The sequence below is a fragment of the Antechinus flavipes genome, chromosome 4 (genome assembly GCF_016432865.1).
Source record: "Antechinus flavipes isolate AdamAnt ecotype Samford, QLD, Australia chromosome 4, AdamAnt_v2, whole genome shotgun sequence".
NCBI classification, from domain to species: domain Eukaryota; kingdom Metazoa; phylum Chordata; class Mammalia; order Dasyuromorphia; family Dasyuridae; genus Antechinus; species Antechinus flavipes.
In genome coordinates, this window is record NC_067401.1 from 466,630,740 (window position 1) to 466,651,367 (window position 20,628).

A 20,628-nucleotide genomic window follows, 5' to 3' on the forward strand; every position below is an offset into this window, starting at 1 on the left:
GGCAAGGTACCCACAGCTCAGGATTGGCTTTTGTCCAGGCCATAGCTCTTTGGAAGCTCCTCTTGTGAATCCTCTGCTGGAAATCCATCCAACCCAACACATATTTATGAACCTTCTTATATGTAAGACATGATGAAGAGGGTAGCCTTGGAACTAAATGTTTTCTCTTTTCCTCTATTTCTCCATCTCTGTCTGCTTCCTTTGTGCACCTTTCTTTTTCCCTCTTTCTATGTTTACATGTTTCTGGTTTATCTGTCTGTCTTTGATTCTCCATCTTTTCAATTCTTTTTTTTTTTTTTTTTTGGTCTTTTTTGTTCTGTTCTCTATATCTCTCTTTCATTCTGTTTCCCTTTGTATCTACTTGTCTCTCTCTATCTCTTCCTTTCTTCCTCTCTGTTTCTCTCTATCTGTCTTTGTCTCTGTGTCTCTGTCTCTCTTTCTCTATTTCTGTGTGTATATTTGTCTCTGTTTCTCTGTCTCTGTCTCTCTTTATCTCTGTGTGTCTCTCTTTGTTTTTGTCTCTCTCTGTGTCTCTGTGTTTCTTTCTATCTTTCTCTCTGTCTCTGTGTCCCTCTCTTTCTCCTCCCCATCTCTGTCCCTTCTCCCTCCCTGCTCCCAAACACAGGTGTGCTGGAGAAGGAGCGAGCCAAGCGCCTCATGCACAACTACAATCTCATTTACAACCTCGCTCTCAGCCCTCTGAAAATTGATCAGGCTGCCCGGAGGTTCCGACGGGGAGAGAACCTTCTCTTGGAACCGGCTCTGCAGTACCTGAAGGAGCTGTGAGCCATGCCCAGATGGTGCTAATGGGTGTTTGTTTGCTGTGTCTCCCCTCTTGTACCCAGGGACACGCTTTCCTCAGTCTGAGGAAGGGAGAGACGAAGCCTTCCCAAGGAGATGCGGCCGGCGTAGGCATCCTGGGCGGGCCTCTTATGGCCTTCGTGTCTCAGATCGACCCCCTTTTACCGAATGACATGAAGGTGGGGAGGCTTTATTTGGTTGGGTGAGAATCGAATCAGGACTGTCACCAACCAGTCCATCCATTTTCTCACTGTGTGACCTGAAATCTCTGGGTCTCAGTTTCCTTTTCTGTAAATAAGGAGAGGGGATGTAGACTAGATGCTCTCTTAAGGTGCTCTCCAGCTATTATTCAAGTAGACCTTGTTCTATGTTCTGATATTCTATGATCTAAAAATGATATAACCAACATTCCCTGTTCTAAGGTTCTAATGTTTTCTGTTCTAAGGTCCCTCCCAGCTCTGATGTTCTGTGTACTAAGACCCCTCCTAGTTCTGTCATTCATTGTTGTGAGATCCCTTTAAATTCTAACATTTCTATTCTTTAACTTTCCTTCCACCTCTAACATTCTCTGTTCTGTGTTCTGGAAATCCATATTCTAAGGAACAGTCCATTTTTAACATTTTGTGTTTTCCCTCTAACTATCTATGTTATAAGGTCCAATGAAGTTCTAACATGCCATGTTCTAAGCCTGTATGTTCTATGTCCTAACATTCTAAGGTCTCTTCCAGTTTTGACAATCTGTGATTCTGTAGAGGACTCGATGCAGTTTTCCAGAATCATGCAAAGAACTTGACACACAGTAGGTGCTTAATAAAATACTGATTGGCTGTTTACTTTATCCCAAATTCCCTTCCCGTTCTATCATGAAATGAAGGCGCTATATTCTAACATTGCATGTTCTAGGGTCCATTTCTATTCTAATATTCCATGTTCTCTTTTTTTCTGTAAACTATCCTCTTAAGGACAGGATATAAGTTGCACATAACTATGTGAGTGTGGGCAAATTATTAAACCTTTTTAAGGATCAGCTTTCTCATTTATAAAATGACCACAATAACCTTGGTAGTACAGAGGTAAAACCCCTGTAGTTCCCTTCCTCACAGAGTTGTTGTGACTCCAATGCATAGATATGCTCTGTAAGCTTGAAAGCCTGAGATTTATTCCTGTCATCATCAGGAGGGCATTGATGGAGATCTTTTCTCCATCTCTGTTCCAGGATTCACTTGAGCTTGTATTTAGTGAAGGTTCTCAGGGCTCTTGCCCATTTGAGGAATCTCTTTGCCTAGCTGAGGTACTCTTCACACAAAATAGCTGGTTCTGACATTCACTTCTCATTATCATGGATCAAATTATATTATAGGAACCACAGTATCTCCATAATATGAGACAGTGACAGAAAGAAGTGCTTTAGAGAGTTCAGACTATAAAATAGGGACTACCTCCTTCAGAAAAGTATAGTAACTGAAACAGTTCTTGAAAAAGCATTCTAAGGTGTCTTCCAGTTCTAACAATCTGTGATTCTGTAGGGGACTTATGCTGTTTTCTAGAACCAATCAAATGATCTGGTACACTGTAGGTACTTAATAAATGCTGATTGGCTGATTGACTTATTCTAATGCAACCCAACTCCCCAGCCCAAGAGTCCAACTTTATCAAACTGATGGAAAGATAAGTGTGCCTGATGGACAAATATATATAATTTCACTGGATAATTACAGCTGTTTAATTGTATATAGACCCACATTCTAATTCAGCCACAGACATTTACCAATAGGATGGCCTTTCCTTTCCTTACCTGTAAAATTGGAATAACAATGGCCTAGAGCTACTCATTAGGTTGTAAATGAGATAGTTTAGGGGAAATATTTTATGGCTATTAATGCAAATTAATCCTCTAATCTCCTCCCCCAATAAAGAATGGATTACCTATTATTTGCAGAGTAGCTGAAGCTAGGGAGACTGAAGGAATTCATCCATGGATGGAAAGATCTAGCTTCATATTAAGCATATTAAAAATATTACTAATAAATGCCTCATATTGTACCATGTCCCACAGTCCCCAAAATCTATTTAGTGCCTACTATGTCCACTGTCTCTATCACCTTGATTTCTGAGCACATTTAAAGAGATTTGAATGATCATGGAATTTAGAACTGGGCCTTGAAGACCATCCAATCCCATCCCCTCATTTTATAGATGACAATATGGAAGTCCAAGGGGGAAATGACTTTCACAGCTGAGAATGGAACCGAATTCAGTTTAAAACTGATGTTTATAACCTGGATGATCTTGGACCAGTCACTTAATCTCTAGGGATTAAGTTCTCACATTGTGAAATGTTTGGATTACCTCACCTCATCTCTGAGTCCTTTCCAATTATAACTACAATTCTGATGAATTTTATGAGTAATTTAGAACATATTAAATAGAAACTGATTTTAATAGACTGTAGTGAGCCTTCTAATGTTAAACTTTCAGAAAAAAAATAAGATTTAAAAACTCTACTTCAATAAGAAGAAAGGGTCTGCTATTATCTAAAATTTTGGCCACATTGTAGGTTTCTAATAATCATTGATGTCTATGGAGTCAAGCTATTAATTAAATAAGAGCTTTTTTCCAAAAATCCTTTGTTTTTGTTTTTTGTTTTTTGTTTTTTCTTTGTCACCATTGAGGTTTCCTTTCTGAGTATCTCATGAGCATGAGCATGTCTAGTATCTCATGATGTTTTGTAGTTGCTATGAAACATGAATAAACACTTGCTAAGTCATTATTCCTGGTGTATGGTGTGATTTCATTCAAGAGCTCATTTATGAATGCTTTTCTCTCAGCTCAGGACTGGTTGCTCTCTGGAGTGGGATGGATTATCATGGAACACCATTTACAAAAGGTACCCACCATTTGAGGTGGAAGAGACCATGTTATATTATGGTCATTAAGAAACAATCTTTGTCTTTGCCCTTCAACAGCTCCATCTGAGTCTTAGCTCCTTTATTTACCAGCTTTGTGAGCATAACTAAGTCCCTTTTGCACTTCAAGGTTTAATTTTCTCATCTGTAAAATGGGGTAAGAACACTAGCCCTGCCTACTTCAGTGTGTTTTTTTTTTCTGAGATCAAGAGTTATGGATGTGAAAATCTTTAACATTCTATAAATGGTGGGTAGCAGATGATGTTATTGCAAATTTTAGAACAATACAAGCCAGACATCTTTTATGAAATAGCTGGGGGAAAGAACCATTAGGAATCAATGTGGTAAAGTGGGAAAGACTTAGGATTTGGGGTAAGATAATCTGGGTTCAAAACCAAGTTATTGCCTTGTGACTTTGTTCAAATTGCTTTGCCTTTTTGGGTCTCAACGGCATTATCTGTAGAAAGAGTTGAAATAGTGGGTTTCTGAGGGCCTTTCCAGCTCTGTTTATGAAACTATAAACCAGACTTTGAATCCAAGCTCAGATGCTTGCTAACTTGTGTGTTCCTTTGAGATACTTGCTGTCTCTGGGCCTCAAGTTTCATTATCAGTTTAATGGGGATAATGCTTTTGCTGCCTAACTCATATCTGTATGCTTTGGAAACCGCTAGGAATTTTGCAGATGTGGGTTGATTCTTAGGACTTCCTCCAACCAGGCATATAAAATCAGGTCATAAAACTAGGGAAAAAAGGTCTATTATGTCTTCATTCTAAAATTATTAATCTCTTTTTTTTTCCTTACATCACCCACACATTATAAGATTTTCCTCCTGTTCTTCTATCCCAGAAACCTTTTATAATGATTTTAAGTGGCACAGGAGCCTATTACAATTTAATAAACTAATCAAGACATCAGCCAACTCTGGTATTACACACACACAAAAACCATCATTATCTTCTCTTGTTTTCCACGGGAAAGATAACGTTATTTAAATGCAATAGGGAGAGATTAGGGTATCTCTCCACTGAGGCAGATGATTACCTGACCAAGACTCACTCAAAAGATTAAATGATTTGTCCAGGATTGGCCATCTACTGAGTGCCTTGAGATGAGATTTGAATCCAGGACATAGCTCCCTAGAATCATAGCTGGAGCTGGATGGAAAGTCAGGCAAGTTAGTCCAAGAAGTTCACTTTTCAGGTAAGAAATGTGAATCCTAGACATGTCAGGCTAAGTGTTGCCTTTATGGATGCTACAGTCCAGCCATTCTAATGTACTCGTTTTTCCCTGTACATACCATCTCATCTCCAATCTCCAGGCCTTTGTCTAGCCTGCTTCTCATGCCTAGAAAGCTCATTCTTTTTGCTTCTTTGACTCTGGTCAAGGCTTATCTCTGGCTCTATCTCCTACAGGAAGCCATCCCTGATTCTCCCACCATTCATGCTACCCCTCCAGACCATGTTCTATTTGCAGTATTTTGTACATATCCAACATCTACTTTCTATGAATCTGTCCAGTAGTATGGACACTTTTTAAGAGTTGGAACCATTTCATATTTTTCAAATTTATAACCGTGTCTCATGGCTCAGCACCTACGACATAAGCTCACCAATAAACTGAGCTCTGACAAAGGGGTCTTGAGACTTATCTGGGGGACAATATTGGGCTGAAAATGTTGGTTGATTGATTGGTGAATGCTACACCAGTTACGTAGTGATGAACAAGTCATTAGATTTTTTCTCAACCTTGATTCCCTCATCAGTAAAATGGGGAAAATGACAACAGCTATGGCACCACAGCATATTATCCAAGCTTCCATTTACCCAACTGTAAAATTGGCATGGTAATCACTGTAGGATGCACCTGATGCGGTTTTATGAAAATCAATGACATTCTCATGTCAAATACTTTTATTAAAGCCCTATAGAAATGAACTGTTAGCATGAATGACTCAACAGTGTAAGTCGTCAAGAGTCTTTAGACCCCAAGAACAGTATTCTTCCCACTATGCTAGCTTGTGTCCAAAAGCCATCTGCATGTATTCTTGCTGTTTTCCTCTCGGCTTTTCCATCTTTCCCCCTGCCACTCCTCTCAATTTTCCTGGAATCCATGTCTGGATTATATAGTTTTTCCCTGACTAGTTTTTTTTTTTTTCCTTAGGAAATTCTCCCCATCCACCCCTCTTCCAGGCTCTTTATAGGGTAAAGACTGTTCCATGACCCTGCTTGCTCCTACCTCAGATCTCACTCTCCCAGGAGCAGAGAACGGCAGTCCCTTGTGAGCGGGGATTATTTCATCCTTTGTCTATCCCTGATGTCCAGTGTAGTACCGAAAACATTGTAGTAATTAATGCTTGTTGATTGATTGACTGAGTACTTGGTTAAGGAGCAGAGGACGCGCTAGCCAATGGGCAGATTTACCCCGTGCTTGGTGATTCAAGAAAGGAATTTCCCAAGAACCTTGAAAGAAGAAGAATCATGGAGCCTAATGTTGTACTTGGGCTCAAAAACTGTGTGGAGCTTTCTTTGGAGAAAGAACAGGAATGCTGGGCAAACAAACCTCCACTTCTTCTTTTCTTCTTCCAAACATCTCTCAGCTGTGGTTCCCCATTCTCTTAGCAACCAGTGGAGTGGAGGGGTCCAAGAATGAGGGGACAGTTCATTAGCACACAGGAGCTGTTCAGTGGCTCTCGCAGTTGGCTGGGGTAGTTTGAATGTGGGAAAGCAGCATTGGGATGCAAGGCAGCAGTTAGCTAGAGCTAATTGGGGAGGGGAAAGCCTTAGAGGAAGAGTTTCCAAACACAAGCATCAATATTATTGGAGCAGCGATCGGGACGCCTGGGGCACAATATGGCTTCAGTTGGACCAACTGCTCGCTCTCCGGATTCCTCTTCTGGGTTTTGTTTTCCTCACACTATGAGGCAAATCCCTCCCCTTTAGTGGAAGGTGTTTATGTCCCCCCCACTCCCTCCTCATAGCTTCTTACTCCTTATCCTGGGTCAAGGGTCTTCCCTGCCTCCATATATCCAGCTAGACAATGGGTAGACTGCACAACAGCTACTTCAGGGGAAAGGGGTTGAGGGGCAAGGTGAATGGTCAGATGGTAATGTAGTCACTAGCAGATGGTGAGGCTGGGAATGGATCCTGAATACATTCACAGACAGACTGAGCTCTGACAAAGGGCTCTTGAGGCTTATCTGAGGGACAGCAGTGGGCTTTGTACCAGTCTCTAGCCTGGGGCAATTTTTCTCCCCCAACCCCCTTCATGAATTTGCTGGGATACTGAGCTCACCATAGCAGGCAAATGAATGCTGGCTGACATGTCCTTACATTTTCAGCTAAAAGGGTGCTGACATCGGAGCTGGCAGGGCTTTGGGGATCATTTAGTCCAATATGGCATTTTATAGGTGAGGAAACTGAGGCTCATGTTTTGTAGTAGGTAGCCAGTATTTTAACGTAGGTCCTCTGCCTCAAGATCCTGGGCTTCCTCCTCCCCCTGCTGACTGAATCAGAGTTGAGTTCCAATCCTGCTTCATGATACCTAGTTGTGTATTTTGAACAAGTCATTGAACTTTTCTGAGCCTCAGTTTTCTTGTCTGTAAAATGGAGATAATAATAGAACCTCTAAAAGGTTAAAAAAAAAAAGAAAGAAAAAAGTGTTAGAAGTAACAACAGTAGCAACAATAATAAAAGTGATAAATATAAATATTTATATTTATATAGTATGATATAAGTACTTTATAATTATTATCTCATTTGATCCTCAACAACCCTGGAAGGTAAATTCTGTTATGATCTCCATTTTGCAGATGAGGAAATTGCACTTTAAAGAAGTTAAGTGTTATGTCCAGTCAGTTAAGTGTTTGAGATTGAATTTGAACTTAGCTCTTCCTAACTCTGTGGTCCATTGCTCTATCCACTGTACCACTGCCTCCTAAGTAATCCAGCCAGTAAAGATCAGAACCAGAAACTGAACTTAGACTACAAAGAATGACAGGTTCAACCTATTGCCATTGTGTCTTTACTATAAGAACTTAAATAATAATAAATTAAAATTCAAATAAGAAAATAAAAACTCAAACTCTATCCCAAGTGGTCATTCCATTTGTGGGTAGCTAATTATGAAAAAGTTTTGTGTTTTCTTTCCCTGACATCAAGCTAAAGTGTATTCCTTGCTATGTCCACCTTCTAGGGCCAACCTGACAAATCAACTCCTTTACTTAGTAATTAAAAAACAAAACAAAACAAAACAAAAAAAAACATTTAATTCTACTTTTTTAATTCAGCTTCTTAATCACATGAACAAAAGTGAATATTGCCCATTGGGCAATGTCATAGCAAGAACCAAATTATTGGAAGTAAACAGTAGATGGTTATTAAATCTAGAAGAGTGAATTAGGGTCTAAGATCAAAATTAATTTAGTAAGTTTAAATGAGTAAAACATAATAACCAATATTTTTGGCATTCTTTATATTCCCTCTACCTAGGGCCTCTTTTAGTCCCACTTCATTCATTTACCCATCATTCATTGATTAAACTCCTGCTATGTGCTAGACACTATACCCATTGCTGAGTTTACGAAGACAAAATAGAAACAAGTCACTGCCCTTGAGAAACTTATATTCTGTCTGGGGGAAAAAAACTGTATTTATTTATTTGGGTATATTTAAAATTTGTTGCTGTTGTTATTGAAGTTTTCTTGGCAAAGATACTGGAATAGTTTGCCATTTCCCTCTCCAGCTCATTTTATGAGGAAACTGAGGCAAATATGATTAAGTGACTTACCCAGTTAGTAAGTATCAAAGGTCAGATTTAAATTCAGAAAGATGAATCTTTCTGACTCCAGGTCTTGCAGCCTATGCACTGAATCACCTGCCATTTTAAAATAGAGAAGGATAATTTGGGGGAGAAGATCCAAATAGGTGGAGAAATCAGGATGGCTTATATAGAAAGTAGGGCCAACCTGGGTCATATGGATTCTCAAAGTGGAGATAAGGAAGATGAACATTCCAAGTATGGAATTGGGAAGAAAACTTGTTTGCTCAATGACATTGTGAAGGAAAGTTATATGTAATGAGCTAAAAAGAGAGTCTGAAGAGGACATTCAAAGCCTACCAAAGGGGTTTGCATTTGATCTTGGAGACAAGAGAGATCCCTCAGAGTTTATCCGTTAGATTCATACCCAAGGAAAAGCACTGGGCGCCAATATCAAAGGATGTTCTGGAGTAGGAAGGGGTTTGAAGCAGGGAGATCAAACAGGAGTCCATTGCAATGGTCCAGAAGAGATGTGATGAGGAGGTGAGCTAGGGAGGCTGTATGAGTGGAAAGAAGAGGACAGACTTGGAAAATATGGAGGGACCATCAGGACTACTTAGCAAGTAATTGGATAAAGGGATTAGGGAGAGGGAAAAATGGATGCTGGTCTCTGGGATTGTGAGCCTGGATGTTGAGGAAAATGATGAGCCTGGGTGTGGGGGAAAATGATGGTGCCCTCAATAAGAATAGAAAGATAGGTAAGGTGCTTTGTTTTATTTTGATTTTTTGTGATGGTAACAGTGATAAGCTAATTAGTTCTGTTTAGGACATCTTGACTCTGATTGGTCTCCATTGTGGTTATTTGGAAATGTCTAAAGGGCAACTAATGTCCTAGGACTGGATCTTCAGGAGAGAAGCCAAGGCTAGATCTATAGGTCTGGAATCCATCTTCATAGAAAGATGGGAACTGATGAAGCAACCAAAAGAGAAAGTATAAAGAGTGCTTAGAAGTGGGCCCAGAGCAGAGCCTTGGGGGCCATCTATAGTTAGTGGGCATAACATGGTGATAATGTTGTAGAAGGGATCCAGAAGTGATTTTCTTTGAAGAACAAATCTAGCCATGTCAACCTATTGAACCAACTCTAATGGTTCCCTGCTGTCTCAAAGATAAACTTCTCTGCTGATTTAGCTTTATTAGCCCTACTCCACTTGGCTCCCAGTTATTTCTCTTTTTTATTTCCATAGAAAAAAGTGCTGAACCTGTAGCTAGTAGGACTTGGATCCAAATATAACTTCAGACATTTCCTATCTGTGTGATCCTGGGAAAGTCACTTAACTGCTGCTGGCCTCAGTTTCCCTGCTTGTAAAAGTGGGATGATAATAGCATCTACTCCCTAATGTTGTTGCAAGGATCAAATGAAATTGCATATGTGTATGTGTGTGTGTGTATTAAACACATGCATATTATATATACGTATATATATGTTAATACAGTATAGGGTATAATATAAATATTTAAAATATAATTAAAACACTTAGCATAGTTCCTAATAGTTAGTAGTGACAAAATACAGAAATATTACTTCTCTTCCTTCCTTCCTTCCTTCCTTCCTTCCTTCCTTCCTTCCTTCCTTCCTTCCTTCCTTCCTTCCCTCTCCATGAAATCCAGTCAAACTGGTCTTATGTTCCTCACACCCAGCAACCAATCCCTCTCCAATATCTATGCATATGTACCATACACCATATCTGTTGAAATGCAGTCCCTTTTCACCTCTGCCTCCTAGAATCTCTATTTTCCTTTAGAAGTGTCTTTTAGAGTGTTCCAAATCATTATTGATCAGAGAAATGCAAATTAAGCCAACTCTGAGATACTACTACACACCTGTCAGATTGGCTAAGATGACAGGAAAAAATAATGATGAATGTTGGAAGGGATGCGGGAAAACTGGAACATTGATGCAGTGCTGGTGGAGTTGTGAACTGATTCAACCATTCTGGAGAGCAATCTGGAATTATGCCCAAAAAGCTATCAATCTGGGGATACCCTTTGATCCAGCAGTGCTACTACTAGGCTTATATCCCAAAGAGATACTAAAGAAGGGAAAGGGACCTGTATGTGCCAAAATGTTTGAGACAGCCCTCTTTGTAGTGGCCAGAAACTGGAAACTGAGTGGATGCCCATTAATTGGAGAATGGTTGAGTAAATTGTAGTATATGAGTGTTATGGAATATTATTGTTCTGTAAGAAATGACCAGCAGGATGAATACAGAGAGGCCTGAAGAGACTTGTGTGAACTGATGCTGAGTGAAATGAGCAGGACCAGGAGCTCATTATACATGGCAATAACAAGATTATACAATGATCAATTCTGATAGATATGGCTCTTTTCAACAATGGGATGGTTCAAACCAGTTCCAGTTGTTCAATGATGAAGAGAGCCATCCACACTCAGAAAGAGGACTGTGGGAACAACATAGCATTCTCACTTTTGTTGTTGTTTAGTTGTATTTTATTTTGTTTCCTTTTTTACTGGTTTCATTTAATTTGTCTTCTACAGCACAATATTTGCATAAATATATATGCATACCTTAGATTTAACATATATTTCTACCATATTTAACATATATTGGCCTACTTGCTATCTAGGGGAATGTGTGAGGGAAGGGAGGGAAAATTGGAACACAAGGTTTTGCAAGGGCTAATGTTAAAGAATTGTCCACGCATATGTTTTGAAACTAAAAAGCTTTAATAAAGAAAAGAAAAGAAAAAAAAAACAAATAAACAAAAAGAAGTATCTTTTACAGGAAATCTATCCTGATCTCCCAGTGGCCTCTCTCTCAAATCATTTTGTAGTTCATTGCTTGTTATATAGATTTGTATTTATTAACTTTGTGTTAATACTGTATATATGTATGTACTTGTTGTTGTACTTAGAATGTAAGGTCCTAGAAAAAAGGATAGTTTTATTCTTTGCACTTGTATTCCTACCACTTAGAACAGTTCCTGATACAGGCTAGGTGCTTAATAATCCAATGAGATATTTCTAAAGTCTTTATCCCAGTACCTGACACAAGAATTGTTCTTTATTTTTTTTTTAGTTGCATCTGATTTTTCATGATCCTATTTGGAATTTTCTTGGACAAGATATTGGAATGAATATAAATAAAATAAATGTAGATATTTTTATTAAATACAAGCAAAACCTTATTTCCTTTGGTTCCTAAATTACCTTTCCTCTCAATAAATTCTCAATTTCTCAAATATTCTTATTGATTTATTAAGTTCTCAGACCCATAGCGAAGAACCTTGGACAATTGAAGTATAAAACATAATATTTTGTACTATTAATCTCAGAAGATTCTTATAAGGAAAGTGTTTAGGGATTTCCTTGTTTTCATTATTAATGATAACATTTTATCATTCAGTCAGTTTGATCTATTGGAGTTTAGAGTTAGAAGCCCAAGTTCAAATCACGTATCCATCTCTAACTATATAACCTTGGACACTCCTCTTAGCTTCAGTTTCACAGAATCATTGAATCTGGAAGGGATCCCAGTAGCCATTTAGTTCAACTCATAAGCAAAGGCATCCCCTCTGTAACATATCCAATGAGGGCTCCCCCAGCCTCTGTCTGAAAACCTCTAAACAGGAAGAAAGTACCCACTCCCTGCCAAGTCAGCCCATTCCACCTTGGACAGCTCTCACTGAGAGGAAGTGATTTCCCAACATCAAGCCTAAATCCATTTCTTTGAAACTTCTTCCCATTGATCCTGGATCTACCCTCTAGAGCCAAACAAAACACCCCTCATTTCTAATTTCCTGCCAGTAAAAGGAAGTGGTGCACTTAATTACATGTAAGGTCTCTTCCAACTACAAATCTATGATTTTCTAATAGCAAAATATTTTAATGGTAATAAATGACAAATAGGGAAATGGCTATGATAATGATGATAACCTCAAGAATTAGGGATGTGAGAAATTGAGGTTTTTGAGTCTAAGGCAAAAGTAGCTGCTTCCTCCATGTGTGAAAGGAACATATGTCTCCTCTAAGCTCTAAGCTTATATCTTCCTCTTTTTCTTTCCAAAATTAACAACTGATTAATTCTTTTAGGCCTACCTTATGATTGACTCACTTGTTCAAAGTCTAAGGAGTCTCAAGGTGACTTGTGATAACAATAGAAGTGTATCCTATTTTTTAGTGTTCAGAGTTTTATCTTTAATTGTAATTTCCTAAAATAACCTAAAATAATAAGAGTAATAATAATAAGAGCTGATATTTATGTATCACTTAAAGCAAAGCTAGGTGATACTGCCATGGATTGTTATCAAGGTCTCATTTTGCTCATGTGTAAAATAATCTGCTGATCTCTAAGGTCTCTTCCAATTTTTTGATGCCACATGCTAAGGTAGGAAGTATAAGTGTTACTGTTTTCATTTTGTAGAGGGAAAAACTGAGATTCTGAATGTCTTTCCCTTGATCACACCTAGGAATTATCTAAGTCAGGAAATCTGTATGCTAAGCTCAATTTGAATCAAAGATGTGATATAACCAAGAAAAAAATGAAAGGTAAATCTCAATTTTTCTTAAAAAATGGATAGTTTCTGGGAATAAATATCAACCTTCTCTTTATTGATCATCGCTGCTCTGGAAAATTGCAATAGGCCAATGCCTATTCTTCTAGCCTCATTTTTGACTGGTTTATATTCCACTCAAGTGCCAAAGTGATCTATCTAGACCTTAGATCTGATAATGTCACTCCCTTATTCAACAAATGCAAATGGTTTCCTATTACCTCCAGCATCAAATCTAAAATGCTCTCTTTGGCCTCCACAACTCCTCTTTTTCCAATCCTTCCAATATTCTTGCAATACTGCTTTCCTCATATGGCACAATCTAGCCACACTGACCTGCTCATTGGTCTTCCCAAAGGACAATCCATTTGGGTCTCTTTTGCATTTGCTGTCCCACCTATACCAGGATCTCAACTTTAAGACTTCCTTCAATTGCAATTTTCCAGGTCCTTTTTCCAGGAAGTCTTAAACCCAAATGGATTGTCCTTTGAGAAGACCAATGAGCAGGTCAGATGCTATTTACTGGGCAGGTTGGAAGGTAACGTCTTAATCCTTTTTTTGTCATGGAACTCTTTGGTGATATGGTGAACTTATAGACCCTCTATTGTCAAAATAATATTTCAAATGCATGAAACAAAACACAAGTAAAAATATACCATTTCCCCCATCCGATTTCCCTTCAAAATCTATTCATGGACCTTTCCTATCTGCTTTGTATCAAGCTTGCAAAATTATTTATATGATGTTCCCATCATCAACTCCGCCTCTCCTCGCTGATAGAATATAAGCTCCTTGAGGACAGCCACTATTTTGTCTTACTTCGGTCTTTGGTTGTTTATATCCTACATATTTATATCCTACAAGCACCTGGGATAATGTTTACCGATGTCTGGTGATTGCTTAATTAGATTGATTAGTGCTTTATGCATTGTCCCTTTCAGAACATATCTGAACTTTGTTGCTGATATTAATTTTCCCTTCTTTTAATGTACATATCCTGTATTGGTATATATTACACTTTTCTGTAAATCTAGCTTATCCTTTTACCAGAGAGCAAGCCCTTTGAGGCCAGAGACTACTCTTAAATTTCTTATACACACTTTGTCTCTTCCCCAGAGTCTCACACAGTTCCCTGATCACAAGAAGCCCTAAAAGAAGTATTAATTGAATGGATGAACAAGTGAATTCTATAATCCAAAAAGGAAAAAGAAAGAACTTTTTTTCATTAAATCAGACCTAATCAATGGAAGCTGGTGATGCAGTTTCAATCCCACCCTGAGCTCTGGGGAACAGATGGAGAATGGGCCAAGCAGATGGAAAAACTCCGTCTTCCAACAGAAATTATTTGTAAAGTTGGAACCAGTCAGAGTGAATATTTTGAATTAGGAAGATGAAATATTGCAAGATTCACAACAAGGCCATAAAATTAACTAATGCACCACAAATATCCACGTCACTGGGACCTAGGGAGTCAGGAGAAAGAAAAGGGGGCTATTACAAATGGCTCGAACAAATAAATTATTTACATGTCCCCTCAACAGCTCAGCTCCTCGTCCAGCTGTTCTGGTCCGTGGCATCATCACGCGCCACTCCCGGCATAGCAGCTGTTCACATGGCAGAATTCTTTTTCTTTTTGGTCATATTTTGCTAATCCTCTCCAACCTATAGAGTAGACCCTCTCCTGAGCCCCAAACTCATCCCCTCCCTTCTTCTATTAAAAAAAAAAAAGTTCCAGATTGGTCCCTCAAGGAGCCTGGTTAGTCCTTTCCCTCTGAGATTATATACTATTTACCTTGTAAATATGTTGTAGGTCAATAGTTATTCATAGATTGTCTTCTCTCCTTGGATTGAGAACTCCTTGAGATCAGGGATCCATATTTTTGCCTTTCTTCATATTTCCAGTTGCATTATAGCATCTAGATATCATAACGACTGGGACTTGCAGTCAGGAAGATCTGAATTCAAATTCATGCTCAAATATGTATCACTTTAACCTTTCCTTTGTCTTAGCTTGCTTATTTGTAAAATGGGGAAAAAAAGAGCACCTACCTTACAAGGTTGTGGTGAGAAGCAAATGAGGTAACAATTGGAAAATTTGCCTCAGCTTCCTTATTTGTAAAATGAAAAAAAAAATAGCACTTCTTTACAGGGTTGTAGTGAGGAGCAAATGAGATAGCAATTGGAAAGTTTGCCTTAGTTTCCCTATCTGTAAAATGAAAAAAAATTATATATATATATATATATATATATATATATATATATATATATATATATATATATATATATATCACTACTTTACAGGGTTGTAGTGAGGAGCAAATGAGATAGCAATTGGAAAGGTTGCCTTAGTTTCCCTATCTGTAAAATGAAAAAAAATATAGTACCTTCCTTACAGGGTTGTGGTGAGGAGCAAATGGGACAGCATTGGAAAGTGTTTGGAACATTTTAAAGAAGTTATTGTTATTATTGTTATTGTTATTATTGGTGTTGCTTTTGTTATTACAATGCCTGCCATATAGTAATCTGACTGAATGAGTAATTTGTCAGAAAATAAGTTCAATCTTCAGCTATAATATTGTTGAGCCCCATCTCCATAGTGAGAAATCTAGCCTGGAAGGCATTTTCTTTCCCCTGTTTTCACAAGAGTCTTACATCAACTGGAAGAAAAAGCTGAACTCACTGAGAAAGGGCTGTGGCTGGACATGAGAGTCGATACCACCCATTCTGCTAGGGGTAGTCTTCACAGGCTAGAGTTAGACACTCCCTTAACTCATGGATGGGCCTGAGACCTGTCAGTTCCCTTCCACTTGTTTTAGCCCATCTGCCAAGACTGGTATGGCCAGGGTATGGCCATTGAACATGCTGACATGGGAAACTTGTGTCTACTAAATGTAGAGGAGCAGTCTTGAAAATGGAATGGCAAGCCCTCCACCAGAAGGGCTGGTCCACCTTAAACAACCCAAAAAAGATAGGTAATGAAGCCATTAAATCTATTTTACAAATAAAGAAACTGAGTCCCAGAATGGTTTATGACATTTCTCTTCAATTGGAGAGTCACAGGATAGAAGGTAACTTACAGCCCTGAGGTTTAGAAAGGGAAAGGGAAAAGGGAAGAAAGGAGAAGAGAATGAGCACTTATATAGTGCCTATTGTATATTGGGTGTTGTGCTAAGCCCTTTAAAAACATTTCATTCATTTCTTACAAGAACCCTACAAGTAGATGCTGTTATTTTTCCCATTTTAGAGGTGAGTAAACAAGGGCAGACAGACTCTCATCACAAGCCAGTAAGTCTGTGAGGCCAAATTGAGTCAGGTTTTCCTAATGCCAGGCCTAATGCTCTATCTATGATGAGATTTCAGGTGAGGAGTTCATCCTGACTGAAGCATCTTGTTCTTTAGGGTCCAAAACAAATCTGAGCTGCAGATGCAAAGTGGAAACTTAGACTTCTGACTCTAGACATAGTGGTCTCTTTGTTAAGAAGGGAGAAAAGAAATAAAGGGGAGAAGCATTTATTAAACACCTACTATATTCCAGGCACTATGAGAATATAAATATAAGCAAAACAAAACAAAACAAAAAAAAAAAAAAAAAAAAAAGGCAAACTTCATCATCAAAAAAACTGACTTTCTAATAATAGAGGAAGAGGAAAGACTAAAAGACTCTGAAAGGAAGCATAGCAAAAAAGACAGGATGAGAGAAATCTGAGATGATTTAAAAGTCTAGAGAGAAAGGATGATAACTAGAAAAGGAATGATGAGCAGTTGTCCTGGAGCTTTTCACAAAATGGAGGCTCTAGGAAGAAATCAACAATGAGAAGCTGGAAGGACTTGGCCCTGGGAAATTCTTTGATGAGCAGTCTGCAGGGGTGGGAGGAATATGTAGGCCCTGAGGGAAGTTCTAGTGTGAGACAATAGTAAAGGCTTGATTATGAAATCCAGAAGGTCAGAAATATAAAACTGGGGAATTCTTACTAAAGGACAGGGACCAGATCTCAAGCTTCTTGGAAGCATCCACAGCATCCCTTTAGGGTCTTGAATATAGTCAGAATGCAATAAATATCTTTAGGGAGATCAGAGCAGCCATAATGAAAATTGGAATAAATTTGAGAAAGCTTGGCATAGAGGTGCGGAGAGAACTGGTTCTGAAGTCATGTGAACCCGAGTTAAGCTAATCAAGTAATCAACAAAAATCCTGGTAAACACTGTTCTGGGGCCTGGGTGGCAAAATGCAATCAACTGGCAGGGGCCACGCCAAGTCAATAATGGGCACGCTGAAATGAAGCCATTAAAATGGACTGACAAATTGGTGTTGGTATAAGTTTTTATCATTTAAACACCAGAAGGGACTTCAGAGGAAACTTAATGCAACTTCCAATTTCCTTTTAACAGATAAGAAAAGAATGCAGGAAATTGGGAAATGAATCTAGGATCATAGTTCATATAGACCAGAGGGACCCCAAGAGATTTGAAGGGTCAGATGATTTGTAAGGGTCAGAGGGAGATGAAGCCAGGTCCTCTGATTCCAGAGCCATTTGGAAGGACTATGAAAACACAATATTGAGACTGGGAGGGGTTCCAAGATATGGCTTTTCATCACTTTCTAGATTTGATGTTAGAAGACACTTCAGTGAATATCTAGCCTTAGCTCCTCATTTTACAGGGAAGTAAACTGAGGTCTATTACCTGAATGATTTATTCATTCAGGTAATAAAGATTAGAGGCAAAATTTGAACCCCAGACCTTTGATTCTAGGAACTGAGTTCTTCCTATTGTATCACACTGCCACCATAGGACTTACTTAAGATGACACAAATATTTAGTAGAAGAACTAGAGTTGAGTTCAAATCTGTCTGGCTCTGGTGTTGCAGCTGATCTTGGAAGTCAGAAGAATCTGAATTCAAATATGGCTTTGGACACTAGCTTGGCAAGTCACTTAACTCTGTTTTCTTCAGTTTCCTTATCTGTAAATAATCCCCAGAAGGAAATGATGAACTAGTCCAATATCTTTACAAAGAAAATCCCAAATAGGATAGAATATGACTGAAACAATTCATCAACAACAACAACAGCTCCCTAGCTCAAAAACCTCATTTTTTTTATAGTATACCATGTAAAAGTGAGAAAATGGAGGATATAGTCTGGGGTCACACAGCTAATAAGAGGTTGACTTGGAATTGGAACCCAATCTTGGCTTTCCAAGTATATATCTCTTCCCTTTTGGTACCCCTAAAACTTTACTGTGTCTTTCCATTTCCCCTTTAGTATATTGCAGGAGCCAAAAAAGGTCTACTTGGTGCAGCTCTTTAGAGTGGGAGGCTTTCCATAGCAGCAATAGCCCATAAAACCAATGTTCTCCACACTATGATTTCTCCTTCCCAGCTTTGAGTTACCATGTTTCTTGTTGGCCAACAGCGCCCTCTGCTGCTCTGTGCTGAAAACAGCAGCATCAGACCCATTTTTCCTGTAGGCTCCTTTAATGTAATGCTTTTTTGTAAACCATCCTTCACTCCTCAAAATTTAGCTTCTCCAGTCTAAGAAATTGCTGCAATGTACTAATACCATCAGTGATGCATTTCCTCTGTGGCTGACTCATGATTTAATTTTTTTTTTTTTTTTTTTTTTTTTGCCAAAATGAACCATCCTTTTAGATTGTTAGCATTTGAATGGCTAAATCTGCTGCAAGACCCATTAGAAGCAGCCATCAGCACTCAGTAGGAACTGAGGAGCCTGTTTCTTTCTCTAGCAAAGCGACCAAATTGTATCATTATAACAAATTGTTCCCATCAGCCAATCGCTTTATAATGTGTCTTTTCTCAAGGTAAACTCATTTGTCTTGTAGAACAGATGGTAAAAAACAAAATGAAAACAAAATGAAAAACCATATATATATATATATATATACGTGTGTGTGTGTGAAAGAGAGATAGAAGCAGAGACAGAGAGACAGAGCCTAGTTACTTTCCTTGTTTAATTCCTCTTAAAAATACACAGAAGAGACATTCCCCAGCTCCCATTGGGGTCCCAACCTTCCAGGTTTGTCCTGAGACACAGCAGACCCTTATGTTTGGAGGAAAGACAAAGCTGTTCTGGACAAAATATTCTAGACTGAAGACTTATAGGGTCATAAAGGAGGAACACAGATGGGGATGCATTGGGTTTCCTCCTGGACTGGTGTGCCTGGTAGGTTTTGAAAAGTCCAAAGATGAGCCTCTGTTCTCCGGTGCTTCTGCAGGCAGAATTTTTTGTTTTACATGAAGGAGGAAGGAAAAGGAAAGGCAGCCTGGCTCTGTTGCCTATTTAGCCTTCAGATCTCTTAGAAGGCTCTTAGAGTCTTCATTATCTCATTTGTAAAATGGGGACAATTCTTGTTATACTTTCTCCCTGAGATGCAAGTTGTAAAAGTACTTATTTAGCACATTGTAGGTACTTTATAAGGGCTTGTTCCCTTTATTTACCCCCTCCCATACCCTACTGCTGGTTTTCTGGAGTAAAGTGCTTTGGGAACCTTTAAATGGTCTAGATTTGGAAGTTATTATTGCAAGCTGGCCCAAGATAGTAGAGGCAGGAAAAGAAAAATCAGTTAATTGAATTTATAAAATAAGCCTGGGGCAAACCTGGAATTTGAATCCAGATACCTCCTTCATCATTCTCCTTCTTCCTTCATCCTCCTCTTCCTCCCTCCTTTCTCATTCCCTCCTCTCTCATTTTCTCTTCCCCCCCACCTCCTTCCCTCTGACTTATTAGTGAGGAACAAAACTTGACCTCTGTATAGTGATTTACATTCATGACTTTTCATTCCCATTTTACAGATCAGGGCACTAGACCCTGGAGAGAGGAAGCCAGGATCACAGAAACACTGAGCTATCAGTAGCAGAAATGAAGTTGGAGCCAAAGGCTCCTGCCACCAAGCACATGTTCTTTCCCTTTCCAGCTTTGGCTTTGAAGCCAGAACTGAGACTCAGTTAAATGACTGGCCTATGGTCTCACGCAGAGGGCTTAAAACTCTATTTCCCTCAGCTCCAAGTCAGCAGATCATTCCCAGACCTCCCAGACACGCAGGAAAACTCCCCACAATCTCTCTGAGGGTGCTTTGGCAAACCTCCTCAGCGTCTCTGTGCATCCCTGTGCAGGGTGTGCATGGGACAGCTTCCCATTGCCTTGTGCAAATCAATTACGTTCCCCAACAACTCGCATCTTGCACATTTAGAATTCATGGTGTTAATATGGCAAACATCTGCTCTCACTATTAAACATGTCATGGTAACCATCACACTCCCAGACGTCATCGCTACCAGCACTGGTAATAATCGCAGTGTCAGAGAGAGAGAAAGAGAGAGAAAAAAAAAGGGGGGGGAGGGAGGGAAGAAAATCTGGGCAGAATGATTGCACTGGAGCCTTCTCTTGGGGCCAGCACAGCTGCATCTCCCCACGACTTTCCTTCTGCCGTTCATGTCACAGGATATTTAAAAAATGCTGCTGCCATTTGATGACCCCGTTTTCTTACTCTCTCTCGCTCTCCTATTTATTAGTTGTCTAATAATGGCAGGAGAACGTGTTGCGTCTTTGCCAGGAAGGCATATGTGCCCCGGCAT

At 39.1% G+C, this 20,628-nt stretch overlaps 1 protein-coding gene across 2 annotated transcripts in view; it reads left to right on the forward strand.

The window, feature by feature from the left end:
- The window catches only part of C4H1orf87 (chromosome 4 C1orf87 homolog), a 60,546-nt gene extending 56,975 nt beyond the window's left edge, over positions 1-3,571 (forward strand). The window contains exon 10 of one of the 2 annotated variants that reach the window (XM_051999567.1): positions 846-3,571. In XM_051999567.1, the coding sequence (XP_051855527.1) occupies positions 846-973 (128 nt within the window). In that variant the 3' untranslated portion in view covers positions 974-3,571. Of the gene's footprint in view, positions 1-625 lie in introns of both variants that reach the window. The other variant, XM_051999566.1, reaches the window with a different exon arrangement.
- The last annotated feature ends 17,057 nt before the right edge of the window (positions 3,572-20,628 follow it).